The sequence below is a fragment of the Daphnia magna genome, linkage group LG2 (genome assembly GCF_020631705.1).
Source record: "Daphnia magna isolate NIES linkage group LG2, ASM2063170v1.1, whole genome shotgun sequence".
Classification (NCBI taxonomy): Eukaryota; Metazoa; Arthropoda; class Branchiopoda; order Diplostraca; family Daphniidae; genus Daphnia; species Daphnia magna.
The window spans coordinates 11,308,836-11,324,655 of NC_059183.1; the positions used below are offsets into that span (position 1 = coordinate 11,308,836).

Below are 15,820 nucleotides of genomic sequence, written 5' to 3' on the forward strand. Positions count from 1 at the left end.
ATCCAATTTTTGAGACTGGCAAAGGATGTGGCGGTGGTAAGGTCGGGGACGTAGATAGTCAGACTTTGCTCTGGCACTTGACAGTCTCATTGCAACCGTCGATTCTCCATCAGCGCACACAACGAGCAGCATCTCACCGTGTTGGCATTGCAATCTACTCATTTGCCAACGACTACCTCTCAAGTTCCCCTCGGTTAACCGATACATCTAAGGACAGCAGCTGCAACTTACGATGGACAGAAACAAACAGAGTAAGTCGTTGATTTCAAGTATTAAATAGTTAAACGCGTAATGCGCAGTTGAGTTAGAATTGGAATGGTAGTGTTACAAAATTCCTGGTGGACAGCGGTACGTGAGACAGAGGGGGAAAAATGCATTTTAAAAGGGCACAGACTGTAGACTGGCACATGTGGTTTCTAATTCCATAAGCCTAGTTAGCTCAGCGAAATCAAAGAGAGTCAGTAAGACGGATGCCTTCTAATCTAGCAATCAGTGGGTTCAGGTGGCCGAAACCATCCGCCAATCCTAATCCCCCAGTTACCCATTCACATGGCTTTGCGAGCAGAATGAAACAGTTGGGGGTGCTGGGCCGTTCTGTTTGGCATAAGACGTAGGCAGTCGTACGCTAAAGGGTGATTTTGAGTTTGCGGTATTAAGCTAGATTTCCTTGCAATCAAACAAGAATACCTAGTGCTGCATTAGTATTTTTGTTGTGCTGGCCTAGTTTAGTTAGACGCCATCGGTTGTTTTGACTATACGCAATTTCGTCGACAGTCAAGAACTTCTTTGACACAAGTTGCGAGTTGTTTCAATTCTATTGTTTTGAAAATGTTATTTTAGTTCCATTTATCTTTGCAAAGTTTACAAGTTAATAAGCGCCTCGCTCACCGACGGGATGGAAGATGGCTGATGGCGCTTAACGTAGTGCAAAAGATATTGCAAAAATGAAAATAAATTCGGTTGCAAAGTGGCTCCTTATTTTACAAACTGTGGTGAAAAGATCTAGTACAGTGGGACTATCAGTTGAGCATGGCCTTTTTATAGGCCTATCGATGTTTGCTGTTGAAAATCAACGAGGCCTTTTGTTTTTCACATAAAAGAAAAATTAAATACTGTTGACGTGAATCTAGACAAGCAATGCGATGTGAACCCACGTTAGGCCTGTACAAGAACTAAGCAACAACAAAAAGTACAATGACGGAGAAAAAGAAACGAAAGTAGAAACTAGAAATAGGTGGTAAGAAATAGAATGAAAACCAGAGTGTAGGAGAAAGGTCCAGTTGCTGTCATTGAATTACCTCCTTGATGGAAATTGAATTTGAAACAACCGTGAACGCTGAAAAAAAAAGGGAAGAGATGGCGAGCTTTCCCCCCTACTCTCCATTAGGGTTACAGGGCTCTGCTGGTAGGACAGGGACCAAGTACCCCATAGATCTAGCTTTTGTTGCATCGAGTGCGACGATGGCAATCAAAGGCACTGGCCCGTTTCGCTGCTGGACTTCCAAATGACGAACAGGACTCTTTCCATTCTATTAACTCTCACCACGTCGTCCGTACAAATTCACAGAGTAGGCCAAGTAATACTCTTCAGTATCCTTAACCAACCAATGCTCCACCTCTCTTCGCCATTAGTAGTATAGCGGTGTACACACTTCATTCCGGCGTGAGTCTTCCATCTATTCCGAAATGAAATCAATGTACTGAGCTAGTTTGGTCAATTAGGTTTTTGGGGAAATATCGTTGCAAATGTTCGTCGTACATCTAAATCTAAAATTGTAGACATCATGTAATACTAAAACTAGAAAGCCAATAAGGCATGTGCTTTTACTTACTGGGTCACACTTTCAAAGTGATGAAAAGCGTATAACCATTAACCAGCTGAACGATCAATTCAAAATGTACCAAGCTATTTAGTACATCAATAGCGATGTCGTGAAAAACGAAGCCCTTTTGTTTCATATAAGTCACTTGTGATTTTTCAGTTAAAGAATTTTTCTTTTTCTTGGTGCGATAAAGAAAAAAATTATCAGTAAATGGATATTTTTAGAATTCAAGGAAATGTGATATTCTTAAAAAGTTACGTTAGATATACTAAATCAGAGATAACAAAAGTATAGCTCAGGTCAGAGAAAAACCAAGTTAAGGAACAAACGGGGGAAAAAATTGGGAATTTTATCGAATTCTTTCGTTAAAAAGCACCTAAGTAAATAACGTAGTGGACATAGCTGACTGTTCGGCTTGCAACTAACGTTATTTCGGTGATAAAATCAATCGATTTACTCATTACAGTCGACACGCACACAATGGGGAAAAGGGAGTAAATAGAAAAGGAGACGTGAACAAAGGGAGATAGGCAGGAAGGAGTGAGAAGGGGATTGATTGAATGATTTTAAATCCTGGGATGGCTTTACATCTTCTATTCAACTGACTGATCCGTGTGTATAGCACAGACAGCAGTTTTACTGTACACTGAAAAGGGGGCGGTGTGGGTGGGGTGGGGGGATACGCGAACGCCGCAGAATAATGGATTGTGAACCCTCTTTTCTAACATAAACACATTCAAACACAGAAAGAGTCACAATAAAATAAATACATGTATAAAAAAAGGGAAGAAACGGAGACACATCAAGCAGGGGTTAGGATGATTTGATCGGACCTAAGTGGCAGACCGTGTCGCTTCCCAAAAAAGTTGGTTCTGGTTGCATACGAAAGCTAACGCACGCCTGCAGGAAAGAAACACTGGCAGCTCATATAGAAGCTGAGACGCACATACAAATGCAAATGAAATCGGTTAAAGTGGTCCAGTAGTGTAACGTATCTCTCGAGTCTGCGGAAACGCCGACTTCTTTCCCGTCTACAGTAAAGCTAAGCTGCGCAGCCAGTCAGACAATGGAATAGAAAACTAGTCGGTCAACTTATTCGTCTACGAGTAAAATCGACCCAGATTCGAGGTCTTCGTCTTTTCACATTTTAAAGTCGACATACATCACCATCCACTCAAATCAACTTTGAAATCAACTTGCTCAGATGCGCAGTAAAGGCAAGGGAAAATAGCAAAGCAAACAGACGATTTCTATGGTAATGTTTTGACGTACTGTTCTACAGTTTTTTATTAGTTCGGTGTTATTTATGTCAAGGATTTAAGGTGAAACCTTGTCGTCAGAGCTACGCCCTTTTCGCTCAACAAAGTAATGAATATAATACGATGGCTGGTGTGGCACGCGTGCTAGCCCGAAAAGCCAGATGTCGTACACTCGGGATTGCAGACAATCGACAGCCATGTTTTCAGCGGCGTCGACAGCGGCGGCAATCTATCACTAATACACGATTCAGCTATTTGATAGATTGCTACGCCTTTTTATTATATTTTCAAACATTGTTCAAGCCAATTGCTTCGATTATCATAAACTGTAAAGCTTGGCATTTTATAGTGTCAAATTCATTCATCATCAATGATACCTTGATATCCATATAGGGGCTGAACATACAATAGGAAAAAAACGAGAAAAAATAGACGAGGGGGACAAACGAGTGGCAAAGGGTTTCTAAATTGGCCTCATTCTCGCAAGGGAGGCGAAACCAAAGAGCTGTGTGTTACCTAATAACAATAAACGCTGCACTCTATGCAGTAGTTGGTATAGGGAAGTTGTCCTAGGGAGTAGTGTACAAAGAAAACCGTGGTGGCATGGCCATTTACATCATAAAAAGCGGGCGGCATCGGGGTAAGTGACGGCAGACAAATAATAAATAAACGCTCGATACAAATAACTTGGAAAAAATATACCGTATATAGTATATACGTCATAAATTAGAGTTAACGTTTTGTTGCATTGTCGGCGATTTAATGGAACGCAGCACATGTAGCATTTTATCTTAATCCACCTATATAGAAGATTTTATTCATTAGGAATGTAGAACCCGAATGGATATTCAGAAATTGGAATGACCTAGGGGATCTAATCAAGGTCGAGACAACTGAAGAAGCAGAGCTGGCCACGGTGTCCACACAATAGGCCCTACAGCCGGAAAAATGATGAGTTCGCCATAAGTGATTGTAGGCTTGGTTCCTAATCCTGGTTCAGTGGACTGCACAGTTTTCACATGACACGACAAAAAAAAAAAAAAGGGAATCTTCGTTTTCTATAGGGATGACGTTCAAGCTGTCATCATCTCTGGCTTGCCACAACCCTCTTCATCCTTGTGTAATCCTTAGATCATCGATAGAGGCTTCAAAAGATCTCCGAGCAATCTGTAAACCTATTGGGTCCCATCTGTGAGTTTTTGGCTCCGTCCGACGGCTAGGCCATTGCAATCCATTTACAACAAGAAGCATTTCTGCCTCTTCTCGCAAAATTGCCTTGATTTTCTATCGTGTTGCGGAACTGCATTTTTTAAAGCTTAAATATAAGAAGCGACTTAATTGTGAATACAATTTTCTTTTAAAATAAAAACTAGATGATTCCCGCGATGTTTCGGAAGACGATTCCCCGATCAATACCACTCAAGAGGTACACGAAACGAATCAACGAGACTACCAATATCAGCATCCAACGAGCCGGACTCCATCACCTTGTCTGTCGACAACGTCAACATCCGGCTCGTCATGTGTCATGGACGAGCAGCAGCATCACTGCGACAAGTTGATGGGTAATGGGCAACAACAGCAACAACAGACGCAAAGCTACATTTCACTTTACGGGCCTCAACCGGCTGGGCCACCTTCTACAAGCGGCTATCCACCACTTCCATTCCCTGTTTCCATGCTAGGTGGATCGTTCCAGCTTCCGTTGCCTATGTCGTACTCGGTGGGATCGACAGGAAAGACGAGCCATCTTACTCAGCATCAACAATACGCCAATGGAGTTGCTGTGTCCACCACTCTCGGCATTACAACCCCGAGTAACAGCACCAGTAGCAGTAGCAGCATCACCACTGTTAGCACAATGGCAGTTCCTTCCAGGCCAGCAGAAAACAATGGAGCCAGCAGCAAAAATGCCATTCCTGGATTGACTTGCTTGGTTTGCGGAGATTCAAGCTCGGGAAAACACTACGGCATTCTAGCTTGTAACGGATGCAGTGGGTTTTTTAAACGAAGCGTACGCCGTCGTCTTATCTACAGGTTAATTGAAAGACCAAGGCTTTTGTTTGTTTCTCAGTTAAGACGTTGTTGATGGGAAAATGAATTTTTGTTTGTCTTCTTGTCATTGCAGATGTCAAGCCGGTAGCGGCCACTGCGTCATTGACAAGGCTCATCGTAACCAATGTCAGGCATGCCGTCTAAAAAAGTGCCTACAAATGGGAATGAATAAGGACGGTGAGTGTTTTTGTTTTGATGTGGTGGTTGAGAGGGATTTACACACCGCCTCGTTAGCTTTGTTATGTTACTTGTTGATCGTTTCAGCTATCGTGTCCATATTGCATTGTTGTTTTTACTTTTCACAGCTGTCCAGAACGAGCGCCAACCCCGCAATAGCGCAACCCTTCGACCGGAAATTCTGGCCGAAATGGATCACGAAAGGATCATTCGAGAAGCCGCCGCAGCTGTCGGAGCTTTCGGGTAAATAACATGAAAACACTTGTTAATGTCATGATACATGCCCCGTGTTTAGTGACATTTCAAATACTTCCCCTAAAAAGTTACCGATGGACTTCAACAGTCGTGTGTTGAAACGAATTTCATTCACGAAAACATTGATACGTATTAGGCCTCCCGTTTCGCTGGCCATGGGTCTCGCTTCAGCTGCGGCTCATGCGCATTATGTCAATGGAATGGTTGGTGGACGAGGGGATGGACACCATTATCCAACCGCTGCTTTACACGCCGCTGCCGCTGCTGCAGCGGCTGCAGCCTCTTCTGCAGCAGCGGCCCAGCGAGCAGAGATTGAACGAGAAGAAGTCGATCGTGAACGTGGTAAGTTCATACCTTATAACGTTGCCGCTAGTCAGTAAGTTTAGGGATTGACGTTAGATTTCGAATTTCAAATTATAGGTTTTATAAGAATTATTATTTTTTTCAATGCGACTAATTTAAAGGACAGACTATTTACTTGTTCTTTATACAAAGGTACGTCGTCGGGAGAAGGTGAAAGAACACCAAGCGCCATTGAAGGTAGTCCGTCGCCATCTGCTCCTCCACCCCGAAAATTGACTCGCATCGAGGGAGCATTCCATCATTTTGGTGTCAGCCAATTCCATCGATCTACGTCCCCTCAACAGATGCAACAGCAATCTATTACACATGCTCCTCCATCGGCTTCGTCTCTTGCTTCCATTCCACATTCCCATCCACCACCTCTAGCCCCGGTAGTTCCAGGCCCAATGCCCCCACTTTCTACGATTGTCTCAAGTAACAGCGGCGGATGGTATCAGAATGATCCTCAGCCACAGCAGAAACAGCAACAGCAAACGTCTACTGCGACATTCCTCGCTACATTTCAACCACAGGACAATGTGTACGAAACTGCTGCTCGTTTGCTTTTCATGGCCGTCAAATGGGCTAAAAGCTTGCCCTCCTTCGCAGGTCTTCCCTTTCGCGATCAGGTTAGAATTAATTTGTACTCGGCATGCGTGTAAGCTTTAATAATGCTATACCTTAGTTTTACATGAAATGGTAAGGAGGATCACGTTACAATGATTCTCTAAAGACAAGTTGGCCCCTAGATAATTAATGACGAAAGCTGTCAAATACATTTATGCAGGTAATCTTACTTGAGGAATCGTGGAGTGAATTGTTCCTTATCTGCGCTGTTCAGTTTTGTTTGCCAATGGACAACAATCCGCTGTTTTCGCTGGCCAATTTCTCCCAACCGCAAGTGGCAACCTTAGGGAGCGGCAATGGTGGTGGAAATAACGTTGGTACCAACAATAAAAACTCGCAGCAAACCAGCGCTGATTTACGCTTCCTCGGAGAATTAGTCACGCGATTTCGTGTCGTGTCTGTTGACCCAGCAGAGTTTGCATGCCTCAAAGCCATCATCTTATTCAAATCAGAAACACGCGGATTGAAGGTAATTGATTTTTAAAAACACGAAGTAGGACCTAATCCATATGGCTGTGTCTTCTGGAATTTCACAGGATCCCATACAAGTCGAGAATCTACAGGATCAGGCACAGGTGATGCTAAATCAACACATTCGCAACCAACCATTGCAACGGCCTGCCCGTTTCGGTCGGCTTCTTCTCATCCTACCCTTACTTCGCCATGTTACTGCCCACAGATTGGAACAGTTGTATTTTCGCCACACAATTGGCTCCACTCCCATGGAAAAGGTTCTCTGCGACATGTACAAAAATTAAACTCTGACGCAGTTTAAGACAATTGGAGATCATCTATGAACATCAAGATCTTTTGTAACATTAACCCACAACAGTTCCGTGTACGTATACATTTTAATCCTCCAGCAGGGTAAAAATCTCGGTCGCTTTTTAAAATAGAATAAAACAAAACTCGAATGCATATTTAAACTCAGTCAATGTTCGTGATCACCGTAATGCTAGTCATTTTATTTATTTTCAATCGTACCGATAATTTACTGTATACAAGCTTTTTAATATTAGACGGCTTTAAAATATGCTTCAATTTTTTTGTATTGGAATATGTCTATAGTTTGCTCTTTATTTAGAAATGCGTGCCCGTTATACATGCCCGTCTTTTTCTATGTTCATTATCGTACAGCTTATTACTAAAATACAGACTTTAACGTAGGCTACGATATCACAAATTACTTCGGTTTTGGTTGTAGTATTTGAATTAAGATATTTCTGGAAAAACAAAATAATTTTAAATGGTAAGGCTGTGTTCAAATCTAGAACTCACTTAAGGTGAGGCATTTGTCGCACACTATATAGTTTACACCATTATCTTTCATCAGTTAGCTGGCTACATAATGCAATTAACAGCGTGATACTAGTACGGTATAACATGTGGCCAAAAAGATCGATTGTTCAAGGATGCAGCCGCTACACCAGACGGTCATGATATGCCATACACCTGTGTGTACATCATCCCTTGCTACAATACTGTCACTTTTTTGTCAACCATTTGTATCTATTGAAAATCTATAAGGCTCTGCTGTGTTGCTCTTAGACGTGTGCAAATACAGGATTGATTAGTCTACATATATGTTAGTGACCAACATACTAGTATATGCTCGTATATGCTGCAGAAAATGATATATAGTACGTGTCGGCCCATTTGTAACATCTGTCAATCTCCTTTTGTTGTAGAATCAACTGTTTACACAAGTAGACCACCACCCTGTATGTTCTACTTAAAAAAAACCTAAAAACATGGCATTACACTGCTGACTCAGATGCGTCCTCTTTCTCCAACCTTTTGTAAACGAGCAGGCAAATCGAATTATAAAATGAGTTACCCAATACGATTCCAAATTGAACGCACTAAAAACCCTTACATACGAACTAACAGAAGGAACGTTTTATTGTGGCAGAACTTCCACAACTTAGAATGTAACAATGGTCTTCCAGTGCAAAAAAATTTTTTTAATCCGTTGAAAGTTCGTAGAAAACGGATGCCAGAAACAAAAAAAAATTGAGATTTGCCTCCCGTTTATTATTAGTAGTAAATGTTATGTTTTTATTCGATATAAAAATTAGGCAAATTGTCGATAAAGTCGAATTAAGTCAATTAACGGAGTTGTGTCTTGTGATATTGCGGAAAACGTAGTTGAAATAAAAAAATGTGGCAATGTTTACCGTCACAATTCGTGTCGGAAGTTGGATTTTCGGACTTTCGGTATCGGTATTCACATCAGTAGCAAACTTAGCAGCTGATCAGCGAAAATGGCGCTGTACGCGAAGGTTACCGTTCTTAAGGCAAGTAAAACGAAATATTCTAATAATTATTTGCGTTATTGTATAGAAAACAAAATATAAAGGGTTGCGTTATCATAAATGCAATATTCAAAATTGATGTCGATCACATAATATTTACGTCGAAATATTGCAATTTTCTTGAATTGTACAATGGTTGAAGTCGGCTCTAAAAAGATAGCACACAAAAGACTACAATAGTGAAAACAAGCAGTAGTTCGTAAAATCCGTAGTCACAAATGTTGTAGTTTGTGTTCACCTTATGTAGCCAATTCTCAAACCATCCAAGTGTTCAAGATGAGATGTTCAATGATTAAATAAATTCAAAATGTTTTTGTTTTCTACCAAAAGATGAATTTATGAGAAGAAATAGCTTATGTGTATGCATTCTCCATTATAAACTTCAATTTTCATAGAAATCATGGATAGTTGCCTGTGAAATGCAAGCTCGTTGTTTTCACATCAGCCCCTTGGCTTTGGCAGCCCAAAAGGTAGCCATGAGCAAACTGGATGCTTCAAGTTACCTTCCACATGCTCAACTACAAGAAAAGCTGGAAATAGTTAAAAATCGTCTTAAGAGACCTATGACTCTTTCTGAGAAAATCTTGTATTCCCATCTTGATGATCCATCAAATCAAGAAATTGTCCGTGGTCAAAGCTACCTACGCCTCAGGCCAGACCGGGTTGCAATGCAGGTAATATTTTTTGTTTCCTGAACCACTTGTGTTTGTTATAAAATAATTCAAGTGTTTTTCCCATTATAGGATGCTACAGCCCAAATGGCCATGTTGCAATTTATTTCATCTGGCTTACCCCGTGTTGCAGTCCCATCCACCATTCACTGTGACCATTTGATTGAGGCACAGGTTGGCGGAGCTCAAGATTTGGCGCGTGCTGTTGATATCAACAAAGAAGTATGGCTGGGCTTGTGTTTAGTTTTATCTTTCCATTTAATTTTATGGGAAATTGTCTTTGAGTCTAGGTGTACAATTTTCTTAGCACATCCGGTGCTAAATATGGCGTTGGTTTCTGGAAGCCTGGATCTGGCATCATTCACCAAATTATTTTAGAGAACTACGCTTTTCCTGGTTTACTTATGATCGGCACTGATTCTCATACTCCTAATGGAGGTGGCTTGGGAGGCCTATGCATTGGTGTCGGTGGCGCTGATGCCGTCGATGTTATGGCAAACATTCCCTGGGAGCTGAAGTGCCCTAAGGTTTATTTTAAGAAAAATTTAGTTTAATTTTTATTGCAGAAGCATTTAAATTTGTGTTTCTAGGTAATTGGAGTTAAACTAACGGGAAAACTACAAGGTTGGACTTCTCCTAAAGATGTTATTCTTAAAGTTGCAGGAATCCTTACAGTCAAAGGTAATTATGGACTTTCGAAATTACCACAAGCAATTATTTAATTCACTTTTCGGTAATAAAAAGGTGGTACCGGTGCAATTGTGGAATACTTCGGTCCAGGAGTTGACTCCATTTCCTGTACTGGAATGGCTACTATTTGTAACATGGGTGCAGAAATCGGAGCCACCACATCTGTTTTCCCATACAATCATCGTATGCGTGATTATCTTGTTGCCACTGAACGAAAGGCAATTGCAGATGAGATTGATCCATACGGAAATGATTTGCTGCGCGCTGATGAAGATGCACCTTATGATCAGGTCATTGAGGTAATAATTCGTTAAGAATGAACCGATTCCTTCTGTTTTTTACATGTATTTTTCTGTTAGCTTAATTTGTCTGAACTTGAGCCACACGTAAATGGACCGTTCACCCCCGACTTGGCGAATCCGATTTCGAAATTGGGCGAAGAAGCCAAGAAGAATAACTGGCCACTTGATGTCAAGGTTTTTGTTATTGAAATTTTTCAGGCTTGCATGTCCTTGTCGGGGATCAAATCTGAGAAGTCGAGCGTGTTGTAATTGCTACGAAAGACACTAACGCTGGATTATGGTAGGTATCTCTGATTGGCAGCTGCACCAATTCGAGCTACGAGGATATGGGCAGATGCGCAAGTATTGCGCGGGAGGCTCTCAAGCACGGATTAAAGGCAAAATCCGCCTTTAATATTACTCCGGGATCTGAACAGATCCGTGCCACAATCGAGCGTGATGGCATCGCTGAGGTGATTTAGAAACTTGATTAAATTTTTACTCCTAAATCCAAAAACTATTCCTTCTATGAAATTAAGACGCTACGACAATTTGGTGGTATTGTACTTGCCAACGCCTGCGGCCCCTGCATTGGCCAGTGGGACCGCAAAGACGTCAAAAAGGGCGAAAAGAATACAATTGTCACATCATACAATCGCAACTTTACGGCCCGTAATGATGCCAACCCCGCAACGCATGCCTTTGTTACGTCACCCGAACTAACAACGGCACTGGCACTTGCTGGTACCTTGGATTTTGACCCAAGGACTTCAAAACTCAAAGGTAAATTATCCAGTAACTTAAATTATGATGTAGATAGTTATGTAGAATTACAATATAAACAGGCGCTAACGGAGAAGAATTTTTACTGAGTAATCCGTACGCTGATGAGTTGCCTGCACGCGGTTTCGATCCTGGCCAGGAAACCTATCAAGCCCCCGGAGATCCTACTCTAGTTAAAGTTGATGTAGACCCTAAGTCACAGCGTCTTCAACTGTTGGAACCATTTCCAAAATGGGATGGCAAAGACCTAGAAAAAATGGTAGTGCTGATCAAAGTAAAGGGCAAATGTACTACAGATCATATCTCAGCCGCTGGTCCGTGGCTGAAGTATCGTGGACATCTGGACAATATTTCCAATAACATGCTCATCACTGCTATCAATTCAGAAAACGGAGAAATGAACAAAGTTTGGGGAAAAAATGTTTATTTTTTTTTGAAAAACATTAATGCAAACTTTTCGTGTTATAGGTGAGAAACCAATTAACAAACGAATTTGGCGCTGTACCCGAAACAGCTCGTTTTTACAAGTCTAAAGGAGTTAACTGGGTCGTGGTTGGTGACGATAACTACGGCGAAGGATCTAGTCGGGAACATGCCGCTCTAGAGCCTCGTCATTTAGGCGGCAGGGCCATTATTGTAAAATCTTTTGCACGTATTCATGAAACTAATCTCAAGAAGCAAGGAATGCTCCCACTTACGTTCGCTGATCCTGCTGATTATGAACGTATTCAACCGTCGGATCGTCTTTCGCTTGTTGGACTTGCCGAATTGACACCAGGAAAGCAAGTTAAATGCCAGATTCACCATGCCAATGGGTCATCAGAAACCATTTACCTTAACCAAAGCATGAATCAACAACAGATCGAATGGTTTAAAGCAGGCAGTGCTCTAAATAGGTAATGTCAACCCATTTAAGTTGTTCTAAGGTGATTGCTAATTTAAAGTTTTTTTTTTTTTAGAATGAAGGAAGTAGCTGCTAGCAAGTAGATTGTAAGCTGGACTTTTCTCCTAGTGACAATGTTTAACTACGATGGTAAAGCTGCGTTTATTGTATGTAATTTAAAATAGTCTGGCAAATAGAAAACAATTTATACCATATCATAGTATATTTTCATTCAATGTCATCAAATTGACCTTGGATAATGTTGAACTGGCTCGGTGGTAGTTTACACGAAACTGCGTGTAATTCAGACGGCAGGAAAAAGCAATCGTCATTACCACTTTCTTTTCGTCCACTGGAAAAATGCGGGACATGCCATGTCGATTTGATATCAGCTTCATAATCACAAAATACTTCGTCATCCCACGACTCTTCAATACCAGTTCCTGTCGACGATGCAGTCACCTCAGATGGATCGTTAATTCCCTCGTCAGATTCTATCAGTTTTCAATAATTGATATGATGTTTATTTTTCCTACAATGGATCTTACCTTCGCTACTCTTCTCTACGTCCTCTGAAACAACAGAAGGGCTATTTCTCTCATCCAGGCGAATTTCTCTTTCGTCAGGAAATAAACGTCCACGGAGATAGCTGCATAAATCTGAGTGATTGGGAAGACACTCCGAAGGATCAACTAAGTTCATCCATAAATCACATTCCACTAACCTACAAAAAAGCAAAAGCATAGAAAAAAAAATAAATTATAATTAAACATTAAAGTAAAGTTCCTGCAGAGCCTAATTTTTTTTCACATACCTAGGTAGCTGGGTCAAGTTACATTCAATGGTTTCAAGTCCAGCATGATAAAGATCCAAATGATACAAGTTTTGGAATTGTTCAAAAGACTGTGGCAACACAGTCAACTTGTTGAAAGACAAATTTATAAAACAAAGGTTCTTGAGACATCCAAAATCTTTGGGCAATAGGAACATTTTACAACAACTAAAATCACACATTTCAAGCTTTGTCAAAATGGTGAAATCATCTGAAGGCCAGAATAAGTCCTATATGAAGTCAATATTATTTTAATGAGGAAATTTAAGAAATATAATTTTTGAATTATTTGATTTACATTTCCTCTGACTCTCAGTTCCTTTAAATTTGGTAATTGTTTCCAATCATACTCGAAATTTGATAAGTGGACATAACTTAGATCAAGTATGGAAAGTGAAGATGGCAGCAACTCAGGAATTCTCCAAAGAGCATTGTTCTGATAAAACATTGATTTATGGAAATACTTGTTGTTGTTCACATTTCCAAGATACAACTCTTTCAGACTGTAAGCTGACTGTAAGCAATCTGGAATGGAGACTAAATTCACATTTTCTAGGTTGCATATCTCTACATTTTTCCATTTGGCTTTCTTTAAGTGAATGTGGAATGATTTTTCAAGTGGATTGCAGCTTAGATTCAACTTCTTTACTTTTTGCAAAAGTAAAATCCATTCAGGTAGCTCACTGAGTAAGTTATAGCTGAGATCTAAATATTTTAAAGTTGAAACACTTCCACATGCATCTGCTATTTTGGAAAACTTATTTCTTGACAGATCTAGCAATTCAAGCCTTTTCAGGTGAATTAACCAGTCAATACCTCCATCCAAATTGTTCCCTGATAGATTCAAAATAGTACACAACTGGTAATTTTGAAGAAACTCTGGCACTGAGCTAAGACTTTTATAGCTCCAGTCAATTTTAAGAATCCATTGTCCAGAATCAGCTCTAGACAACTCTTGTGTACCTTCTTCGCAATTTAGTTTAGAAGGTCGCCGAGACATAGCCATGGGCTTAACGCAAGCCTCTTCCACTTTAACTGAGCACGTTTCTTTTTGCTTCGAAATCTTAGATGCTGACATTTGTCATTCAGTGACCTAATCACAAACATCAAAGATGCACGTTTGGCGAAAATTGAAATCGTACTGAAAAAATAAGAAATCAAAGTATGGGTCAAGGCATTGTCAGATTTAGTATTTGTCAACTTAATCTTATTTTTTAAATTGATTGCACCGGTTCGGTTAGGTAGTTTTGGCCCCGTGTTCATCGGGTCGGTTTTTTGCTTCTCGAGCGGGTTATTTTGATTTGCGGGGCATGTCGCCCGAGTTACGTCATAAGCAACGGCGTAGGACTCGGCCCCGCGTAGATGGGAGCTTTTTTGTCGATTCTCGGTCGGGGACGAAATACTCCTGAATTTAAGAACGACTTTTTGTTAAAAAAACGGCAAAAATTTTGTATTTGAAATTCGATGGAAACTAACTTGCTTTTACCAAATACTGATTCCCAATAAAATATTAGTTTTTCCGCAAATTAAGGGGGTTTTGAATTATAGGGTATCAAATTGGTTTTATGGTAACCAATGTGAATTTCAATATCTCGTAAAACTATAAGACCCAAATAAAAACGAACGTGATATTCCTCAACCTCGTTAAGTTTTAAATTCAAATCATGTATTTTTACTGCAATGTCTAGGTTTCTGAAAAACAAAAATCAATGGAAAAAGTCAGGTCTATTTTTATCGGGCTTATTTTACATTATTTACATATAAGATTTTGGCTTGGAATTCGATGAAACCTGACCTGTCATAACCTAATTTGAACACTAATGCCGAATAAAATTTAATTTTTCTCTTTATTATGTAGATTTTAAAAGTTAAGGGACTGCAAGTCTGCAATGTGCTTTTAGGTTTTAGCCCAGTTTTAGCGCCACCACTTTGAATTTGAATAACTGTACTATAAATCCCAAGTAAATGGTGCCTGTCTTAATTACTGGAAGGTAGATTATCACTACAACGCACGGATCTCTAAAATGACCGAAATAAGAGGTAAACCAGAGAAAAGAGTCGTCTATAAAAAGGTATGTCAAATGGGGTTCCGTATCATTTACCTACCTTTTTAATAGAGATCCTGTACAGCCATCTAGTGATTTACCACTGCATGTCTTTTCTTTTCAAATTAATTGTCATGATAATCTTTACTAGGGGCCCTCAATCCGTTCACGAAGTTCCCGATAGGGTTCGGCCCTGATTTCTATTGGATCGCGGTAACCTGCTTCTGATTAGATTCGACAGCTCCCGGTGTTTAGAAGTTTTCGAAAGTCTTGAAGAAAAACGAATCACAAAGTATAATCAAAATTGACCGCTAATTTCGATTCAGTTATGGGTTTTTTCGTTAAATAAGCTGATTTTTAAATTTAAAAAAAAAAAAAAACAAAACAAAAAACAAACAAAGCGTGGTTAGCGTTCCAACTTTATATTTTGATTTTAACGTTTAGTTTTAAAAATCTATCAGGCCAATTGAAGAATTTCATGTGCTTTTTGAGTAATTACAATTAAAAATGTATTTGCGCTATAACAACTTCGCTTGCGTTTTATTCAAAAACGATATAATTAACGGGAAAACTAATATTCCAACCGAAATCAATGTTTAATTTTGAGTATAACATGTGTGTTTTTATTGAATTCTAAGAGATGTCGATTTTTTCAGATTTTGACGAAAATTAGGATGCCTTCCCACTTTTTCATTTTTGGCTAAATTTCAAATTTTGCTTAAAATACATGATTTCCATCCAGAATTGAATGTTTATCAAGGAAATCAAGTTCATTTTTCAAT

At 39.9% G+C, this 15,820-nt stretch overlaps 3 protein-coding genes across 4 annotated transcripts; 2 read left to right on the forward strand and 1 right to left on the reverse strand.

Annotated features, from left to right (window-relative positions):
• The first annotated feature begins 8 nt into the window (after positions 1-8).
• Positions 9-7,705, forward strand: LOC116916051 (photoreceptor-specific nuclear receptor). Of its 2 annotated transcripts, XM_032921233.2 has the most exons (9): positions 9-251; positions 4,456-4,647; positions 4,768-5,119; positions 5,211-5,314; positions 5,443-5,557; positions 5,706-5,911; positions 6,065-6,540; positions 6,699-7,007; positions 7,075-7,705. In XM_032921233.2, exons 1-9 carry the CDS (start codon positions 233-235, stop codon positions 7,294-7,296), a joined length of 1,995 nt encoding a protein of 664 aa, XP_032777124.2. In that variant the 5' UTR covers positions 9-232; the 3' UTR covers positions 7,297-7,705. The 2 variants fall into 2 exon arrangements, with proteins under 2 accessions (XP_032777124.2, XP_032777123.2); XM_032921232.2 differs by having other exon boundaries at positions 4,456-5,119.
• Positions 7,706-8,684: 979 nt separating this feature from the next.
• On the forward strand, positions 8,685-12,376 carry LOC116916047 (probable aconitate hydratase, mitochondrial). Its single transcript, XM_032921229.2, has 12 exons — positions 8,685-8,835; positions 9,249-9,527; positions 9,597-9,746; positions 9,815-10,051; positions 10,115-10,205; positions 10,269-10,513; positions 10,574-10,690; positions 10,801-10,968; positions 11,035-11,278; positions 11,341-11,684; positions 11,747-12,174; positions 12,238-12,376. The coding sequence occupies exons 1-12, from the start codon at positions 8,803-8,805 to the stop codon at positions 12,263-12,265; spliced, it is 2,364 nt and encodes a 787-aa protein (XP_032777120.2). The 5' UTR covers positions 8,685-8,802; the 3' UTR covers positions 12,266-12,376.
• LOC116916052 (leucine-rich repeat protein soc-2) lies at positions 12,366-14,167 on the reverse strand. Its single transcript, XM_032921234.2, has 4 exons — positions 13,292-14,167; positions 12,976-13,223; positions 12,710-12,885; positions 12,366-12,655 (listed from the first exon to the last, which is right to left on the reverse strand). The coding sequence occupies exons 1-4, from the start codon at positions 14,069-14,071 to the stop codon at positions 12,390-12,392; spliced, it is 1,470 nt and encodes a 489-aa protein (XP_032777125.1). The 5' UTR covers positions 14,072-14,167; the 3' UTR covers positions 12,366-12,389.
• Between the last annotated feature and the right edge of the window lie 1,653 nt (positions 14,168-15,820).

Coding starts and splice junctions, on each gene's coding strand:
- LOC116916051 (XM_032921232.2), top strand. Junction 5,558..5,705: donor GCAGCTGTCGGAGCTTTCGG/GTAAATAACATG, acceptor GATACGTATTAG/GCCTCCCGTTTCGCTGGCCA. Junction 5,912..6,064: donor AGAAGTCGATCGTGAACGTG/GTAAGTTCATAC, acceptor CTTTATACAAAG/GTACGTCGTCGGGAGAAGGT.
- LOC116916047 (XM_032921229.2), top strand. CDS start 8,803: ATGGCGCTGTACGCGAAGGTTACCGTTCTTAAG. Junction 9,747..9,814: donor CTGTTGATATCAACAAAGAA/GTATGGCTGGGC, acceptor CTTTGAGTCTAG/GTGTACAATTTTCTTAGCAC. Junction 10,052..10,114: donor GGGAGCTGAAGTGCCCTAAG/GTTTATTTTAAG, acceptor TTGTGTTTCTAG/GTAATTGGAGTTAAACTAAC.
- LOC116916052 (XM_032921234.2), bottom strand. CDS start 14,071: ATGTCAGCATCTAAGATTTCGAAGCAAAAAGAAACGTGCTCAGTTAAA. Junction 12,886..12,975: donor AACTTGACCCAGCTACCTAG/GTATGTGAAAAA, acceptor GCTTTTTTGTAG/GTTAGTGGAATGTGATTTAT. Junction 12,656..12,709: donor CGTAGAGAAGAGTAGCGAAG/GTAAGATCCATT, acceptor GAAAACTGATAG/AATCTGACGAGGGAATTAAC.